General features: G+C 34.7%; 1 protein-coding gene and 1 long non-coding RNA gene across 3 annotated transcripts; one reads left to right on the forward strand and one right to left on the reverse strand.

The window, feature by feature from the left end:
• The first annotated feature begins 1,228 nt into the window (after nt 1-1,228).
• Nucleotides 1,229-11,482, forward strand: LOC109104419 (short transient receptor potential channel 2-like). The gene is made up of 13 exons (XM_042771762.1): nt 1,229-1,243; nt 1,980-2,672; nt 3,191-3,394; nt 6,281-6,445; nt 6,588-6,762; nt 6,925-7,125; nt 7,655-7,817; nt 7,920-8,012; nt 8,104-8,296; nt 9,626-9,753; nt 9,878-9,947; nt 10,060-10,192; nt 10,852-11,482. Exons 1-13 carry the CDS (start codon nt 1,229-1,231, stop codon nt 11,199-11,201), a joined length of 2,583 nt encoding a protein of 860 aa, XP_042627696.1. The 3' UTR covers nt 11,202-11,482.
• Nucleotides 11,483-14,767: 3,285 nt separating this feature from the next.
• Nucleotides 14,768-18,806, reverse strand: LOC109104420. Of its 2 annotated transcripts, XR_006161821.1 has the most exons (6): nt 18,569-18,806; nt 18,333-18,470; nt 17,944-18,030; nt 16,236-16,409; nt 15,344-15,608; nt 14,768-14,871 (listed from the first exon to the last, which is right to left on the reverse strand). It is a non-coding gene; the product is annotated as an uncharacterized LOC109104420 (long non-coding RNA). The 2 variants fall into 2 exon arrangements; XR_006161822.1 differs by lacking the exon at nt 17,944-18,030.
• Nucleotides 18,807-18,825: the final 19 nt, after the last annotated feature.

Raw genomic sequence — 18,825 nt, forward strand, 5'->3', positions numbered from 1 at the left:
AATAATAAAAACTATTTATAGGTCTAATATGGTTTTAACAAAATATAAACCTACTATTAATTTGTTTTTTGTTTGTTTGTTTGTTTTTTAGAATTTTTATTTATATTTTTCACAGAACAAAACGCAAAGAACATTATCCGAGACAAGTGATAAAATAACAAAAATAATACAAATAGAAATAATAATAAATAAATAAATATTCTGTATATATATAGCTGCATCTAATATGAATGTTCACATCTCAACAAACATGATACAATAATATACAGCCATATAATGATATAAAATATATAAATTAATTTGGTTTTAATAAAAAGTTATACTATAGATTAGTAGTATCAAGACAAGTAAATTATAATGGGAAATATACTTAATTACAAGAATTAAAGTGTGTCAAACTGCTAAATATTCTACATGATGATTTATCTGCTGGCTTGCTGGAGCTTTATATTCATGTTTGCAATGCTGAACTACCTTTAGTGGCCTCTTTTCGCTTCTTGTTTCTGTCTTCTGGCTTTTTTTGTCTTCTTTTTTTTTGTCTACAAAGTGTGCCAACAACAGCAAATTTAGTGTTATCTATATTAGATCTGATCAGGTACAATAATTTGATTCGACATTCTAATTCAGAACATGGATATTTTGTTCAAGTTGTTAGCGTTTTTATTGTAAGTTTTTCTTAGCTGTTTGGACTCTCATTCTGATGGCACCCATTCACCCACTGGTGAGCAAGTGATGTATTAATAAATTTCTCCACATCTGATCCAGTGAACAAACAATCTCATCTACATCTTGGATGGCCTGAGGGCGAGTACATTTTTGGCACATGTTCATTTTTGGGTTGACTTTTCTTTAGATTTAACTTTATTAAAGTAGCTTAAAATAGTTTACCAAGCCTCAAAAGTTGTATTGTACAAGCAGAACTTAAACTGTAATTATCCAAATAAAATGCAACAGTACTGTGTGCTAATGAGTGTTCTCCTCGGGGAGCATCTCTGTTATTGGTGCTGAGTGGGTGGTACAGGCTAATTCCCAGAACAAGATGAGACATCAGTAGACAAAAACAAGGCTTGTACAGAGGCACAAAATCACTAAACGGGTCTAGGAGTTGACAACCATATTGTTGCTTTCTGGATTCATCCCTCAAGCTGACATGAGAGAGCTGCTCACTATTCTGGTCTGACGTCTTTCTCAAAAGAAGTTTACTGATTTGGGGTGCTCTGCTAAGAACATGGAAAACCTTACGGTGAGTTTCAGATTTTTAGATTTTGAAAGGAAGGCATTAAATGCATTAAGCTTCAAAGGAACTGGATGTATTTAGGCACAATGCAAAGTGGAGAGTCTAAAAGGCCACTACCTGTGGTAAAAATCACGGCAACTGATGGAATTGAGTGGGTTACTGCCGTTATACTAACATAGCAGCTAACACATTAATAGAGTGTGACTTTGAAAAAAGCTCAGCCAATCAGAAATTTAGAGTTGGAACTGGAAGCATGCATTTTAGAAATGTTATTATCCAACCGGTGGATTCTGTTGATAATTTCCTTAATTTAGGTATATTTACATGACTGTTCAAAATGTGAGGTTGGTAAGATTTTTTTCTTCAGATATCATTCTAATATGCCAATTTGGTGCTCAATAAGCATTTATTACAATTTATGTTTGTGTAAACTTTTTTCAGGATTTATTAAAAATAGATATTTTTTTTTAACATTATAAATGTCTTTACTGTCACTTTCGATCAATTTTAATGCATTCTTGCTGAATAAAAGTGTCATTTTTTTCCCCAAAAAAATAAACTTTTGAACAGCAGTGTAATTGTAAAAAAGTGTCACCAGTGTCAATAAAATGAGAAAAATTAATGTAAACATCCAATATTGGACCAGAATTTTTTTCTGGTTTGCTTCTTGAGGTAATTTCACCCTCTAATGATGGTTTGGTGGGTGATTTAAATTTCTTCTGTGTCCTGTCTCTGTGAGCAGCCAGACAACTGGCGTGAGATTGTGAACAAAAAGCTTCACTTTCCACCGGAGCTGATCCCTGCCATCCAAGAGGGCAACACAGCCTGGGTGGACAGTCTCCTCTCCCTTGGTGACGGGATCATCCGTCAGCTGGACGAGTCTGAGGATCGGTTATGGAGGGAAGCATTGAACCTCTCCATCCGACTGGGTAGCGAAGACATCATGACCTCCCTTCTGCTGGGCGTCAAGTTTGATTTCCGTCAGATCCATGAGGCTCTGCTGGTGGCCGTCGACACCAACCAGCCCAGATTCGTCAAACATCTCCTGGACCGCCTGGATCAGGAGAAAGGCAACAAGATGGACGTTCGTTCTTTCAGCATGGCCATTTTCGATCACTCCATTGATGATTCTCAGTTTGCGCCAGGAGTGACCCCACTAACGTTGGCCTGCCAAAAGGACCTGTATGAGATCGTAACTATGCTGACTCAGAGAGGCCATGATATTCCTCTGCCTCACGCCATCTCGTGTACATGCCTGGAGTGCCGTAACGCCCGGCAATACGACTTGCTCAAGTTCTCACTATCCCGTATAAATACGTACAGAGGCATTGCCAGTCGTGCATATCTGTCCATCACCTCAGAAGACGCCATGCTCAGAGCTTTCCACCTCAGCCGAGAACTGCGCAGACTCTCCAAGAAAGAACCAGAGTTCAAGGTGAGCTCAGAAAAATTCATTCATTTATAGAAAACATCACAAATAGCAACAAATTCTTTGGAAAAAAAAAGATGTGTTAGAGTCAATTGTCAGTTTTTCAATGAACTATTAAGAATATGCAGTGCTGGTTAGTAACAAATTACATATAATCTGGTTTATGTAATCAGATTCCAAAAACTTTAAGTACTAAATTATAATATGTTTTTTTTTTTTTTTTATGGATTACATGATTACATATTCACACAATAGCAATTACACAAAATATGTACCAATCACTTACAACATTCTTTGATATACATGAGATATCTATATATCTATATATATGTATATCTATATCTATATATATCTATATCTATCTATCTATCTATCTATCTATCTATCTATCTATCTATCTATATCTACCCAGCACTGACAATATGCTAGCTACCCATAACTGACTCATTGAGTGTTTTAGGTGTAGGTTTTATATGTAGACACATTTAATAACTGATTTTTAACATCACTTTCTTGATGTTTAGCCTCAGTACCTGTCGTTGGAACAGCTGTGTCAGGAGTTCGCAGTGGAGCTGCTGGGAATGTGCCGGAACCAGAGCGAGGTCTCCACCATCCTCAGTAGCGCTGAGGATGACAGCGAGGATGAAGAACTTAATGAACAGACGTTTGAGGAAGGTATCCCCAACCTTGCTCGTCTTCGACTGGCAGTCAACTACAATCAAAAACAGGTACATCATCTTGGTTTAATAGCAGCAACTGATAAATGTGATAAAACAATGTCTCTATCTATATTAAGTTTTTTCCTTAAAAACAGAAAGAAAAATAAACAAACAAACAAACCAAAAATAGATAAATAAATTTCAGTATCAATATTAAAGGCATAGTTCACCGAAAAATGAAAATTATCCCATGATTTACTCACCCTCAAGGCATCCTAGGTACACATGACTTTCTTCTTTCAGACAAATATAATCAGAGTTATATTAAAACAAATGTCATAGCTCTTCCAAGCTTTATAATGGCAGTGAATGGGTGACATTTAATAGTCCAATAGAACTGAAGTCAAATAAAGTGCATCCATCCATCATAAAAAGTGCTCCACACTGATCCGAGGTTGAAGAAAGGCCTTGTGAACCGAAATGATGTGTTTTTGGAAGAACAATATCCATATTTATAAACTATAAATATTTATAAAATATCTCTAGCTACCGCATTCCGACAGGTGACGTAGGCGTGGCGTAAGCTCCAGTGAGAAGTGTCTAATGCGGAAGCGCAGATGAGAGCGCAAAACAAAACACTAGTAACGAATCAGAAGTACGAAACGAGGATTTGTAAAGAAAATGTTCAGAGGATTTTGATATTATTTATTTATTTATTTATTTTTTCAGTTAATGATAATAAAACTTAAAATGAAAACAATATAAATACTAGTTTAAAACATCAATTAAAAACTATAATAATATTTCAATGATACCAAAATAACACTGATTCCACTGACTAATTTAATATATTTTATTTTATTTTTGAGGAAATACTTAAAGGGATAGTTTAGCAAAGACTAAAGTCTCAAATCCATAGAGATATTCTTTATAAAAGTTAAGGGTCAACCACACCCTCCTAAAATGCCTCATTTTAACACGCCCCCACATCTCTACCTCACTGTGTGGGAAGATTTGCATAATGCCCCCTGGATGTTCACGCAAAGAAAGGAGGCGGAACTTTTATTCTCGCTGTTGCCGCCGCTCCCATGTTGCGGAGACGCTGTGTGTTTCGCTGTGAAAGCAAAACTACTTTTTTTGTCCTTCCAAAAGAGGACACGACTAGAAATCAGTGGTTAAGTTGTATCTCAACACTGTTCCAGAATAGTCCAACCCAAATATTCAGATGCATGCAGCACATTTTATGGAGGATGAGGACTGTTTCCTGAACCAGTAGCCTGCAATGTGTCTGTGGCACAATGGCTGTTTATATAAAGTTGGGCTGTTGAAACTTTGCAAGGACAGTCTGGCGCTTCTGACTCACAGCCTGTAAGTACATTTTTAATATTTAAATAATTTGCCACTGATGATTCAAACGCGAGTTCTGAGCAGCAGAGAAGGCTTGTTGTTTGTTGTTTCTCAGATCACAAATGCAGACATGGTTTTATGTTTACGAAAAACAATACTCAATTCAACACGTAAAAAGACAGTATAATTCATTATAATCAGTAATTATGTCCCCACTGGATGCAACAAATGCCTAATTTGTAATGGGTTTTATTGGTTTTGTCTCATCTAGTGATGTCTGGATCGCAAATGAATCTTTCTATTTAACCGGATCTTATTAGTGAACCGGTCGAACCAGTTCACCAAATCGAACTGAATCGTTTGAAATGGTTTGTGTCTCCAGTAAAGTTATTCAGTTTATAAAAGTGCCTTACACTCCCTCTGATGCGAAATAAACCAATATACTGAGTTATTCAGTTACTCCTTACAGTACATTGACTGAACTGCTAAAAGAGAACCCATGATGGGATGTGCACAAGCAGAGCAGCTGGACTGTGTCTCGTGCTGCTGGCCTGGGAGACAGCATAGTTTGTTAAGGGGCGTAATATTTCCGTCATACAGGCATTCTGCCAATCACAACGCACTGGATAGCTAGCCAATCAGAGTACACCTCGCTTTTCAGAACGATGAGCTTTGTAAAAATCGACGCGTTTCAGAAAGGCAGGGCATAGTGGAGAATCACTAATTTACATTTTATGGAAAATAATGTGTTTTTTAAACCTTAAACCACATAAACACATTGCATTACACCAAACACACAAAATAATGTTCTTTTTAGCAGCATTATATGACCCCTTTAATTAATATTTTTCATTTTAATTTGATATACCAAGCCAAATCTTAAAACAAAAAAGAAAAATTACATTAAATAAAACAAAAATAATTAGGTTATTTAAATTAAATTAATATAGTAAAAAGAAAGAAAGAAAGAAAGAAAGAAAGAAAGAAAGAAAGAAAGAAAGAAAGAAAGAAAGAAAGAAAGAAAGAAAGAAAGAAAGAAAAGACTAAAATGCTATGTCTGGTTAAACTACCCAGTGGAGTTCAGGTCTCTTATTTTAGTATCATTGAGATACTGATTTTGATTTCATTATCATTTACTTTAACAGTTATTATTTATATAGTGTAAGTTTTAGTAATTTTGTTGAGGTTTTTATTTATTTATTTATTTATTGATTGATTTATTACTTTTTTATGTCTACCTAGATTTTATTCATTTTTATTTCAGTTTTAGTTTTTAGTACATCAAGTTAATCTATGTGAGAATAGCTACAGTATATGTAATAAAATGTTTCATTTAGTTTTATATTTAATTTAATTTCAGTTCATGTTTATTTTATTTAACTTTTTTTTAATGATTTTAGTTAACTATAATAACCCTGGTTGAGGTAACACACTGTGTAGACTTCCACTGCCCACGCAGACTGATGGATTTGAGGAGAAACACAGGGCATGTGAACATCATCTTTCAAAAGCACGCAGTCGTTTGACCCCTGCGTTCATGCCGTATGGGATGGCTGATTGATTGACAGTTGGCTGAGAGGCCTGACTGTTTGTTTTCCTCATCTATAGTTTGTGACTCATCCCATCTGCCAGCAAGTGCTCTCCTCCATTTGGTGTGGTAGCCTGTCTGGTTGGAGGGGAAGTCAAACTGCTTGGAAACTGCTGGTGTCTTTGGGGATTTTCATTGCCATGCCGTTTCTCTGCCTGGTTTACTGGATCGCCCCTAAGTCCAAGGTAAATTTGAGTCAGTGGTGATAACAGTTAAATAACATCATAATGACCCATAGTCCCATGCAATCAACCTTTTTCAATACAGGTGTAAAACATTTCAAATATTTATTCATTTATATGGGCAAACTCTACTTTGTTCTGCCAGTTGGGTAAACTGCTGAAGGTTCCCGTGATTAAGTTCCTGTTACACTCGGCATCATACATGTGGTTCCTCATCACCCTCTTGACGGAGTCGATTTTCATGGAGATCTACCGAAGTGATTTTGCCTCACGAAAGCAGAACATTCTCCATAACTCTCTCCACATGGTATGGGTTGCAGGTACGTAACGGTGCCAAATAAAAATCCATAGGAAAACCACTTAATAGTCATTTAAATCTCTGAGCCCAGCCATTAATAGTCTTTGATTTATTAAGAGAGAGAGCGAGAATAAATGTAATGATTATTGCCTAAAATTGAGTTTTTATCTTTCTGCATTGACAGGTTTCTTCTGGTTTGAGTGTAAGGAAGTTTGGATCGAGGGTTTGAAGAGTTACTTCCTGGATTTATGGAACATTCTGGATATGATGGTTCTGAGCATGTATCTGGCATCCTTCACACTGCGCATCCTCATCATGCTTAAGGGATATTTCCTATGTCAGGACTCCAGCACTCAAGAACTGTGTGACTATTTCACCAATACAGGTGACATCTCACATATAGGCTGTATTTAATCTACATTTTTTCATCTTTTAACTCACCATCCATATATTATCCTAAATAATACAGTTACAGTACTATTTAGCAAATACAGTAACAATAATAATAATAATAAAATATTAATATACATAATTTAATATTTTTACTGCATTATTATCATGAGTAAACAATTTAAATATGATTATTATTACACATTGAATAATAATAATAAATTATTATTAATAAAAATATTATTATTATTTTAACTGTAATTTTAGTAATTAAAAATGATTAATAACAAATACAGATAACATCCTTAATTAAAAATACAAAATATATATATATATATATATGCATTATTATTAATAAAAATTATTAATAAAATAAATAAAAATGCAATTATTTATGATATAGAGGGCATTTGAAATTTTATTTTATTTTTACATGTAGTAGTAGTAGTAGTTGCAGTAATATTATTATTTACTAGTAGTTGTAAAATTACTATTGTATAATTGTATCATTTGTTTCTGAATAGTACGAGAGGACTGGAAGCAGGAGGATCCTCAGTTGATTGCAGAGACTCTATTCGCCGTGACCAGCATGCTGAGTTTCACACGTCTCGCCTATATTCTGCCGGCCCATGAATCCCTGGGAACCCTGCAGATATCCATGGGAAGAATGATCGATAACATGATGAGGTCAGATCTGGTTGTTTGATCTCTGCGATTGGTCGTCCAGTGTAGCTATGAGAGGAGAACACCATAAAAATCGCTTCATCAAATGTTTTTCTTGCTCTACAGGTTTATGTTCATCCTTATGATTATTGGAACAGCATTTTTGTGTGGAATAAACAACATATACGTCCCATATGTTGCTTCTCAACATCTTGGCAGGTGATTAATAACTGGTTTACATGTGTTTGGTTGGTTTGAAATCACCCAGGAGATGCATCTTAAATATGTTTGTCTGTTGTATTCATTTTAGATTGAATGATACATTTAACTTCCTCTTCTGGACCATGTTTGGAATGGCAAACCAGGAATACGTAGACATGCATGATTATGTTCTGGCTGAGTTTGTGGGGAGGATCTTTTATGGGATATTCACACTGCTCATCGTCATAGTGCTACTCAACATGCTTATTGCCATGATCTCCAATTCATTTCAAAGGATCGAGGTGTGAGCTTAAAACATCATTATAGAAGATTGAAAATCTCAACATGTAAATAATATACCCAGTGTGATGTTATTTTTCCCACAGAACACAAAAGTAGAATCTTTTAACAGAATATTTATGTATGTTTTCCGTACAATGACACAGTGACAACATCTGTTAAAGGGAGAGTTCACACCAAAAGGACAATTGTCATCATTTAACACCATCTCCACTTGATCTAAACCTGTATGGGTTTCTTTCTTCTGTTAAAATATTTTAAAGAGCATTGGTAAGCAAACAGTGAACAGTAGCCATTGACTTCCATAGTATTAAAAAAAATAATAATGGTTTGGTTACCATTATTCTTCAAAATATTTGCTTTTGTGTTCGTCATAAGAAATAAGGGTTTGGAACAACTTGAGGATGAGTATCATGACAGAATTTTCATTTTTGGGTGAACTATATCTGTAAGCTAAAAATAAATAGATAGATAAATAAATAAATAAATAAATAAATAAATAAATAAATAAATAAATAAATAAATAAATAAATAAATAAAAATGCCATACTGTAAATAATGTGGAGTTTGATAAAAATCCAAAAGTGAGCAGAAACACAATAAACAAGACTTGGCTAGGCAAAACATAAACTACACAACCAATCAGAACATGACACATAGAACAAAGGAACCAATGAGAACAAAACACATGAACAAATGGCAGGATCACATGACAGGGTCAGGAACAAAATAAAAGACAAGAAAACCTAAACAAGAAACAAAACCTAAAAACCACCATGACACATAAAAAGCACCTTAAACGAAGTCCATATGACACAAGCACTATATTCCCAGATTTGTGAAGACATACAGTAGAATTGCTTTATTATGTGAGGATTAGATTGAAATCTACACTACTGTTCCAAAGTTTGGGCTCAATACAGTCTTAATACTACAGTCATAAATTAATATATTACATAGCAAAGATGCATTATATTGGTAAAAATATTTTACTGCACAAAATATTTTATGCAGTAAAACTGTTTTTAACATTGACAATAATAATAATAATATTTCTTGAGCAGCAAATCAGAACATGTAACACTGAATATTAGAATAATGATGCTGAAAATTCAGCTTTGCATTTCAGAAATAAATTACATTTTAATTTACATTCAAACAGAAGACTATTATTTTAAATTGTATCAACATTTCACAATATTATTGTTTTACTGTTTTTTATTTTTTATTTTGGTCAAATAAATGCAGCCTTCATGAGCATAAGACACTACTTTCAAAAACATTACATTTTCGAACACATTACGTATGTTCATACTGTCTCTTCCTCTCAGGATGACGCAGATGTCGAGTGGAAGTTTGCTCGTTCTAAGCTCTACCTCAGTTACTTCAGGGAGGGTCTCACTATGCCAGTTCCCTTTAATATCATCCCATCTCCAAAGGCTCTCTTCTATACCTTGAGGTAAGATAACCTGACAAGTAATGCTTGAAACTTCCAAACCTCCATTATCTCTTATGCGGACTATGTGAACTGACGATCATATATGACCAGATGTAACCTTCCTGTTCCTCCCTGTTTTGTGTAGAAGCATCTGCCAAAAGATTTGCTGTTGCTGTAACAAAAAAGCCCCAGAATATCCTCCCATCGCATCTTTGGTGAGTATGTGAGGGGTTTTTATCTGATGATCATCCCTAGTTTTTCATATTTTTTTTTTTTAGTCTATTTTGAGATTTTTTTGAGATGAGGTTTTTCATATTTTTTTTTTAGTCTAGCAATACCCTGAATAGCAGCGGAGGTCAAGGTGAGGGCAGAGTGCCATACCGCCTGCAGGTGACCAAAGCTCTAGTGCACCGCTACATCGAAGCCGCACGCAGAGAGTTTGAAGAGAGCAAGCGTAAAGGTAGGTCATCAAGTAATGATCCAAAAAGCATGCAGTATTTCAGTTATTAAAAAAAGCCATAATAGTGACACGAACTACGTACCTAAAAATGAGCTGTTCAGAGTGCTGTGGCCTAGCGATCAAAGATCAGTGCTGGTAACCACAAGGCTGTAGGTTCAGGTACAATCCCCGGAAGAGATAATCCTTTTAGAAGGACATTTAATCACAAGTTTCTCCAGAGGGATATTCCTTTTAATGAAATAATATAATATGTGCACTGCAAAACAATAAGTGTCTGAAAAATGAATACTTACTTGTTTTAAGACAGTTACTTATGACCATTTTGAGATTAGCTTCAGTGCTTGGAATGGCACACTATCATAATTCAGCTTAAGTATACACCTTATATTGCCTACAATTGAATGTCAGTGTATCTTAGGAATATAAATGGCAATTTCGCATTTTAAATCCAATTTTGTGTCCAGTCTAATCAAATAATGAGAAAAAGTGTGACAGAAAATAAATCCTTTTGACCAATGTAGTTTGTTATCCAGAAATTGTATCTATACAGAAATGTGCATACTATTCATACTGCAGCAATAGTATGAGTAGTATGATAGTATGCTGTTCTAAACATTGGCATTGTTTTCGCTACTAACTGCTGCTGCTGTGATGTTCAGATGTTGGAAACAGAATTACTGAGCTGAATAAAGCTGTCGGCCGACTGCACTCCGAGATGCAGGAGTTCCACCAGAAGCTGCAGTGGCGACGTAAAAGTGAGCCGGACCAGGCCAACATCCTGGGCAAATACATCATGGGCGCAAGGAACAATTTCCGTGACTTTAATAAGAATGAGGCCATGGGGTACGAAAACACAGGTCTGCCCATCAGTACGCATCCCGCTGAGGAGGAGGAGGACGATGAGAAGGAAGGAGAGATCAAAGCAGGAGGGATCATCTCAGAGGAGAGGGAGGAGCCCGTCCCAGGAGAAGAAACTTCGTTTGAGACTGCTAGCACTCCTGATGTGTGAGAAACAAACACTGCAGTGTCGCAGCGCACAGACATTCCCTGAAAAATATCTAGTCACAAGTTTCTAGATACAATTATAGCACTTTGAATTACTGAGAAATACATTTTGACATACAGTAGTTGTTTAATATGTGTTTTGTATCATAACTGATATCTAAATTATCTTTTAATTTACTAAAAGATAAATCCATTTAATGAGCTTTAGATGATGCCATAAACATATTTGCTGAGTGCTCTCTTTACTTGTGGACATTTTCACAATGAATGTGAAAGATAATAACCTTAAATGAAAATGACCATACACACTCTCACAAAAATATACATATATATAACTTATTTTCATAAAATAAAACATCAAAGTTAACAAAGCACATACTATTTTTGATGAAGTAAGGCACTGTTATATTATTATTATTATTAATAAAGAAAATAAAATAAAATAAAATAAAATAAACTTTCTATGAATAGGATAAATTTTTTTTGTTTTGTTTTTTGAAAAGTCTAATATTGTGAAATATTATAACAAATTAAAGTATCTGTTTTTAATTGGATCAAATTAATATATATTTTTTAAAACGTTTGGAAAAGTTAATCATAACTACCATGCAAAGCAACATTTGGTAATGCAAAATAATAATAATAATAATAAAGCTAACATTTAGTTTGAATTCCTGGTATGGATGAAAAACATATTTGAAAGACTAAGCACCTCCTTTCAATTACTTTGACTTACACATCAGATTTGCAAGCCCTATTTTGTACCAAAAGTGGCAAATATCTAACACTCCTCTGGTGCCTTTTAGCACAGCAATTATATATAAAAGCCAGCCGGGGAGAAAGACAGCTCAGACGCAATTTTTTTATGATGATTTTTTATGATGATTGAGGACTTTAAAATATGTTTCTTTAGCTATTACAGTGATTGAATGGTGGGGCGAATCCAGCATATTCCCTAAACAATTTAGAAAAACTTTTTAATAAATATCTTTATATTAGGTGTATTGTAAGTTAGCCCAAGAGCACAAACAAAATGCATAAATCATGACGAGGCACCAGAATGGGTCTCACAGTAAGCATCACATTATTTGCATGTAAACGCAATAAGATTACCATCCCCTGATGATTGGATACTTGACACAATGTGGTGCACTCCCTCTCTCTGAGGATTAGTCTGCTTTTGGTGTTGTTTTAATTAAGTGTGAGCTGCGGTGTGTGCTCCCGGGGCCCCGGTGTGGCCGTAGGCACATCACAGCCTGCTGCACACCTGCTGTTTGCATCAGTCTGCAAAGAAGCCTGGGGAGTCCTTGCACTCTTTCATTAGACACAGGCAGAGTGGCCCGACTCCAAGAAAGGGAAAAATGAGTTAATCTTGAGACATCAAAGTGGTACAGCCAGAACTCTCAGAAGAAATTATACATCAGAAACAACAGGAATTAAAATTATATATATATATATATATATATATATATATATATATATTATATATATATATATATATATATAATTTTATTCAGAAGAACTATTTATATTACTTTATATTACTTATTACTTATCATTTTTTGAAATTCTGATTATTTAAGTGACAAAAATGAGGGAGAAAGGTATCTTAAAATGTAACATTTTTAAAAGTACTTTAAAAATTCATTTACATTATATCCACTAGTTTAAAGGGATAGTCCGCCGTCATCATTTGCTCACCATAAATTTGATATAAAATACAAAATAACATATTTTAAAGGATTTCAGTAACAGCAGTTGACAATTGACATTGACTGTATTTTTTTCCATACTATGGTAGTCAGTGGCTACCATCAACTGATTTGTTACCTTGTAACATTCTTTGAAACACCTTTTATGTTCAACAGGAGAAAGAAACTCATACAGTTTTGGAACAACTTGAGGGTGAATCAGTGACAGGATTTTCATTTTTGGGTGATCTATCCCTTCCACCTGAATACAAGCTAAATGTATATTGCTTTATTTAAACAGAATTGTGTAGTTAAATGTTAGACTGTGCTTCTTTTACAACAAAATTTCAAGTTATACTGCATTTTTTTTTCTCTTAATAAAACAAAAATGAGGGTTAAAAAATGATTCCTGTTAAAAACAGTAAACAAAGTCTTTACATGGAGGAAAACCATATACAATATCGAGACTTGTTTAAAAAAAAATATTAAGTTGTGTAGTAGTTAAAATTATGTAGTGGATTTCTTTATGATTCCTCCTCTTCCTCCCCTTGGATTTGGCTGGAAGCAGATGTTTGGTGAAGTGTTTTGTCCTTCATTTAATTAGTCCAAATACAAAAGACAAATGAGCAATGAGCTACAGGAACAGAGAAAACATCTACTTGTGAAAATTAGTCCTTCATCATTAGACAATCTCAGAGAATAATCATAATTCACCATTAACACAGTAACCACAGGAGCTGCCCCATGAGGCGATCATGCAATTATAAACTATTAAACAAATTAAACAACAAGGAGTTCATTTAGGCTGTTTTTTCTTTTCTTTTTCGTTGTTGACTGACTTGCTTGGTTACAGTATGCTTTTGGTTCCAGACATCCAAAAGTCAATATTTCTACTTTAAAGACAAAAATAAACAGACCTTTATCGCAGTATCCTGATGTAGCTGTATAGATTGCAGGTGTGTGCTGAACAGTGCCAGTGTGTAGGGCAGGTAGGGATCAGTGCTATTGGTCTCTTGACATCTATGGAAAAGGTGGAGAAAAAGGGCCATGTTGTAATAGGTTGTTAGAACAGTACAACTGAGCCATCTGAAGTGAATAATGGCAGTCTGAATGTTTCATGATTGTGGGGTTGTCTTACCTTTGGTAAAGGGTGCTGAGAAGCTTCTGTCTGTCTGTTAAGTGAAGATGGAGCAAATTAAGCTCAGAAAGCACACCGAACGGCAGAGACTCTCCATTTTGGACAAGCGGGCCAAGATTATAGGAGACATGAAAACAAATCAAAACAAATCTAAAAAAAAAAAAAAAAAAAACAAAACAAAAAAAAATTAAAAAAAAAAAAAAAGAAATAAATGAAAATCCTATTAGAACAAATAAAAATTGTGCATTAAAGCAAATTAATAAATAATTTTGCTGTTAAAATAAAATATTGCTTGTAGAAAAATCACAAATCAAACACAGAAATACTTGTTAGAACAAATCAAAACAAACAAATAGCTTGTTAGAAGAAACAAAGTTTGTTAGAGCAAACAAAACAGAGCTTCTTGGAACAAATGATCAACGTGCATAGTTTTTTTAAAGAAACAAATATCACTTGTTAGAACAAATAAATGAACAAACAAACTAAGACATAAATAATACTTGTTAGAACAAATACAGCCTCTTGAAACAAAAACAAAAAAAATCTAATAAATATAGCTTGTAAGAATAACTAACTAAATAAACAAATAAATAAACCTACCTTGTTCGAACAAACAAACAAACAAACATAAACTACTTATTATTATTTTTCCAAATAATGACTTGAGATTAATCATTTATTAAATAATCATTTATTAAATAATTACGATTTCTGATCATTTGTTGTCATGGGTACCTGTGGTTTTTTCTTGAGTGCTGCTTGCTTGTACATCTCTGCTGCATCAGAAACCTCTTTTCTGCCCAAAGCCTGTTCACCATAGAACAGATCTCCCATTCTGATCAAAGCTGAGAGGGAAACAGACATCCATCACCACATGCAGAGACTCCAGCTTAAGCAACAGGGAGCTTGAGAAAAAGCACACATGTACTGATGCACTGACGCAGGACATCGAGTCAAACCTCAGGTGTCCTTCATGACGAGCGTTTCAGTTCACAAAGATAAATGACTGCCACTCTGTATCCCACACTAAATTACATTCATTTTATATTCTACTGCAGCAGTTGTCAACCTTTTCAGATGAAATATAAAAGATTAGACCCTAACATGAAAATGGAAAATTTTTAACTATAAATACATAAAATTAAAAAATGACAAATAAACATTATTCTTTTTTAATTATTAGCTTTTCCCATAAAAATATGTATTTGAAAAAAAATAATACTTTCCAGTAAAGTTCTTTACATTTTATATTTGTTATAACTTTTTTATTTAAAATCATTTTAATTTGTATTTTAGTCTTGGATTTGTTACAACTACCGTACGGAGCCGGATCTTGAGTCTGTATCGACATGTTATAATATCTTAACATGCACTGAGTCACCAGCGCCGAATCCAAAGAGCCCTGCAATATAAAGATATAAAATATCTGTCAAAGCCAATCGAGTGAACATGTTCATCTGAATCTAAAGCAAGTGTTTAGAATGGACTCACTGAGTTGAGTTCACACAGGTACGCCACATTAAACTGAGCTGCTTCAAATCCACTCTCTGCTGCACTCAGATAATAAATCAAAGACATGATCCTGCAACAATGAGAGAGAGAGAGAGAGAGAGAGAGAGAGACATACATATAGAGAGAGAGAGAGAGAGAGAGAGAGAGAGTGAGAGGACGAAATAAACAATAGAAAGTGGCCTTTGCATCATCCTTTTATAATGTAAATGAAATCTAAAAGGACATTCATGTTGTAATTTAATATTATGAGAATTATAGATTAATATAACTCTGTGGCCACTCAAAATGAAAGGTTTACCAGTCTCCTTTGAAATAGGCATTCAGTCCCAGATATTCATTCTGCTCAGATGCCCATTTAACCCAACTAAATTTCAAAGAGAAAAAGGACAAAATATTCCCCCCAAAAAAATCCAATAGCAATATGTCAATAAGAAATAGCTTTGAGCCACAGAAGACAGACTGAATCTTTTTAAGCCAATTATGATAAGTTCCATAATGCTTGTGAAGGGTTGATAAAGCTTGGTTAAAAAAAAAAAAATATTATATATATATACACACACACACACACACACACACACGCACACACACACACACACACATGATGAACTGATGAGCAAGCTAAGTCATAGTTAAAGAAACTCTTTATTAGATTAATTAAAGGTTTGAAGCACATAAGCATGTTGAGCAGAGTGTTTACCTGGTCGGCAAGTTGTCCAGGATAGAGGCCCTGAGATTAGAAAACTCGCAAATTCATGGCAGCTTCAGGGTGACATTTGGCATCAGCTTCTTCCCACAGATGTGTGGCCTTCTCGTAATCCTTCTCATACTGCTCATAGTACCAGCCCAGAGCAGTGACAATGGGAATGGACCCCTGCGGGATGTAAAAATCACTTACAGGTCATGGATTGAGTGGAAAGCAGTCAATATGTTGTAAGATAGGTCCGCTCTTCTGTGTCAGCCGCGCCACAAGGATACGTTTTCTATGTGTATTTAAGCTTTGATTTGAACAAAAACTGTGCATCTGTGCAGTGCGGCTGACACAGAAGAGCATACGCTGCTTGCATTCAGTTGATATTCTACAAAATGGTGCTACGGTGATGCGGAGAGACACAGAGGAGACAAATTGTTGAATAAAGTCATTATTTTTGTTTTCTTCGCATACAAGAAGTATTCTCGTCACTTCATAATGTTACGGTTCAACAACTGATGGCAGATAGACTATTCTGACTATGTCTTTCATCCTTTTCTGGACCTTGACAGGTACTTGGCAGTTAATGGGACAGTCACAAGCCTCTTGGGTTTCATCCAAAATATCTTAAATTGTGTTCCAAAGACAAACAAAGCTTTTACGGGTTTGGAATGACATGGGGGTAAGTGATTAATGACAAAATTTTCATTTTGGGGTGGAGTAACCCTTTAAAGCCAAAATACTTCAAGATATGATGTAATTAACAAAAATAAACAATAAACAATCATATACACAATGAGGACTGAACTAGAGATTTTCAATCTTACCATTCACATATGAGATATCTAGTCATAAAAATTTAAAAGTGAACTATAGATATAAAAATCTATAGTTTATAGATTTTATAATGTAAATTATGTAAAATTATTATGTAAAACATTATTTGAAAAATATTTAGTTCCTATTATGTTAAAGAGTTATTTTTATTATTTACTTTTTAAAAATCCACAAACCCCCTAGCACATTGTTCCAGCCCTTACCCCAGTTTAAAAAGCCCTGAAAAATCCACAAACCCCCTAGCACATTGTTCCAGCCCTTACCCCAGTTTAAAAAGCCCTGGTTTTAAACAAATATTTATGCAACTCTTGCTAGATGTACCTGATCTATTGCTTTCTTCTGGAATATCAGAGCTCTCTGAAGATCATAACCTTTCTCTTAAGCAATATTCACTTCAAATCCTTTGCAAGACTGCCCTTTGCTGGCAAAATCAGATATTCTTTATGATCAATGGCACAATGAAACATCAGAATCAATGATTCAGCATTGACTATAAGAGCAAAGACACAAAAGATTCTGAGAGCTCTTTGACCCTGCCATAGACAGCAAGTGTACTACCACGAAGGTCCAGAAACGTAGTAAGGACATCAGTAAAATAGTCCATGTGACATCAGTAGTTCAACCGTATTTTACAAAGCTACAAGAATACTTTTTGTGCACAAAGAAAACAAAAATTACTTTGTTCAACAGTTCTACGTTTCTGGAGCTTCGTGGTAGTACCCTTGCTGTCTATGGGAGGGTCAAAGATATCTCGGAATGCATCAAAAATACCTTAATTTGTGTTCTGAAAGATGAATGAAGGTCTTGACTTGAGGGTAAGTAATTAATGACAGGATTTTCATTTTTGGGTGAACTATCCCTATAACCCAAACACACACACCTTGTACAGCTGTCTCTTGACTCCGAATCCAATGCTGCACAGCACAGAGGCCAGATGTATTGCTCTATTGTCTCCCATACAGCCAGACTGGAGCAGGAAAGGTATCATCCTGATTATAACATCCAGACTGCGAGCTGTACTGATCTTATGTAGAGCTAGATCATACCATTCACCCTGCCTACAAAACAGGTGTAGATATATATATATATACATATATATATATATAATATATATATATATATATATATATACGTACACACACACACATGCAGTACATATATACACACACATGCATACATAAAAACTTACTGACCCCAAACTTTTAAATAGTATAGTCGACTCTACATAATGGCAAACACCCATGAAACACCATTTAAATACAATCTTACCATATTTCTGTGCCAGTAGTTTGGTCAACTGTGCAACTCGGTGTCTGTAAGGATTTGTCGGCGATTCGAAGAACATACACTGCTCAGTTGAGCTGACTGTACTGTGATTCAGTAGCAGCTTTGTGTACAAACAGCTGTCTGGGTGTCAACATTGATGTTTTTAAGTATCAGTAGATAATGGTAAAAATACATAATTTAATCTCTAGTGCCAGCTAGTGGACACCTGTGATACTGACCTGACAGTCTCTTCACAGTGAGCTAGTGATCTGCTGCAGACAGAAAAAGCCCTGATTTAAAATTTTCACCAGACTGGAACCATCTGGTTATATTCACTTTTGATTTTACAGGAGGAAGGTGAATCTCCACCTGCGAAGACGTAAAATATCATTATGCTCAGTCCAAATTTATATTTAGCAATGCCAAAATCATAGGATTGATTCCCAGTGAATGCATATACTAAATCTAAATTTATAATAAAATCGAATATTAAAAA

The sequence above is a fragment of the Cyprinus carpio genome, chromosome A15 (assembly GCF_018340385.1).
Source record: "Cyprinus carpio isolate SPL01 chromosome A15, ASM1834038v1, whole genome shotgun sequence".
NCBI lineage: Eukaryota > Metazoa > Chordata > Actinopteri > Cypriniformes > Cyprinidae > Cyprinus > Cyprinus carpio.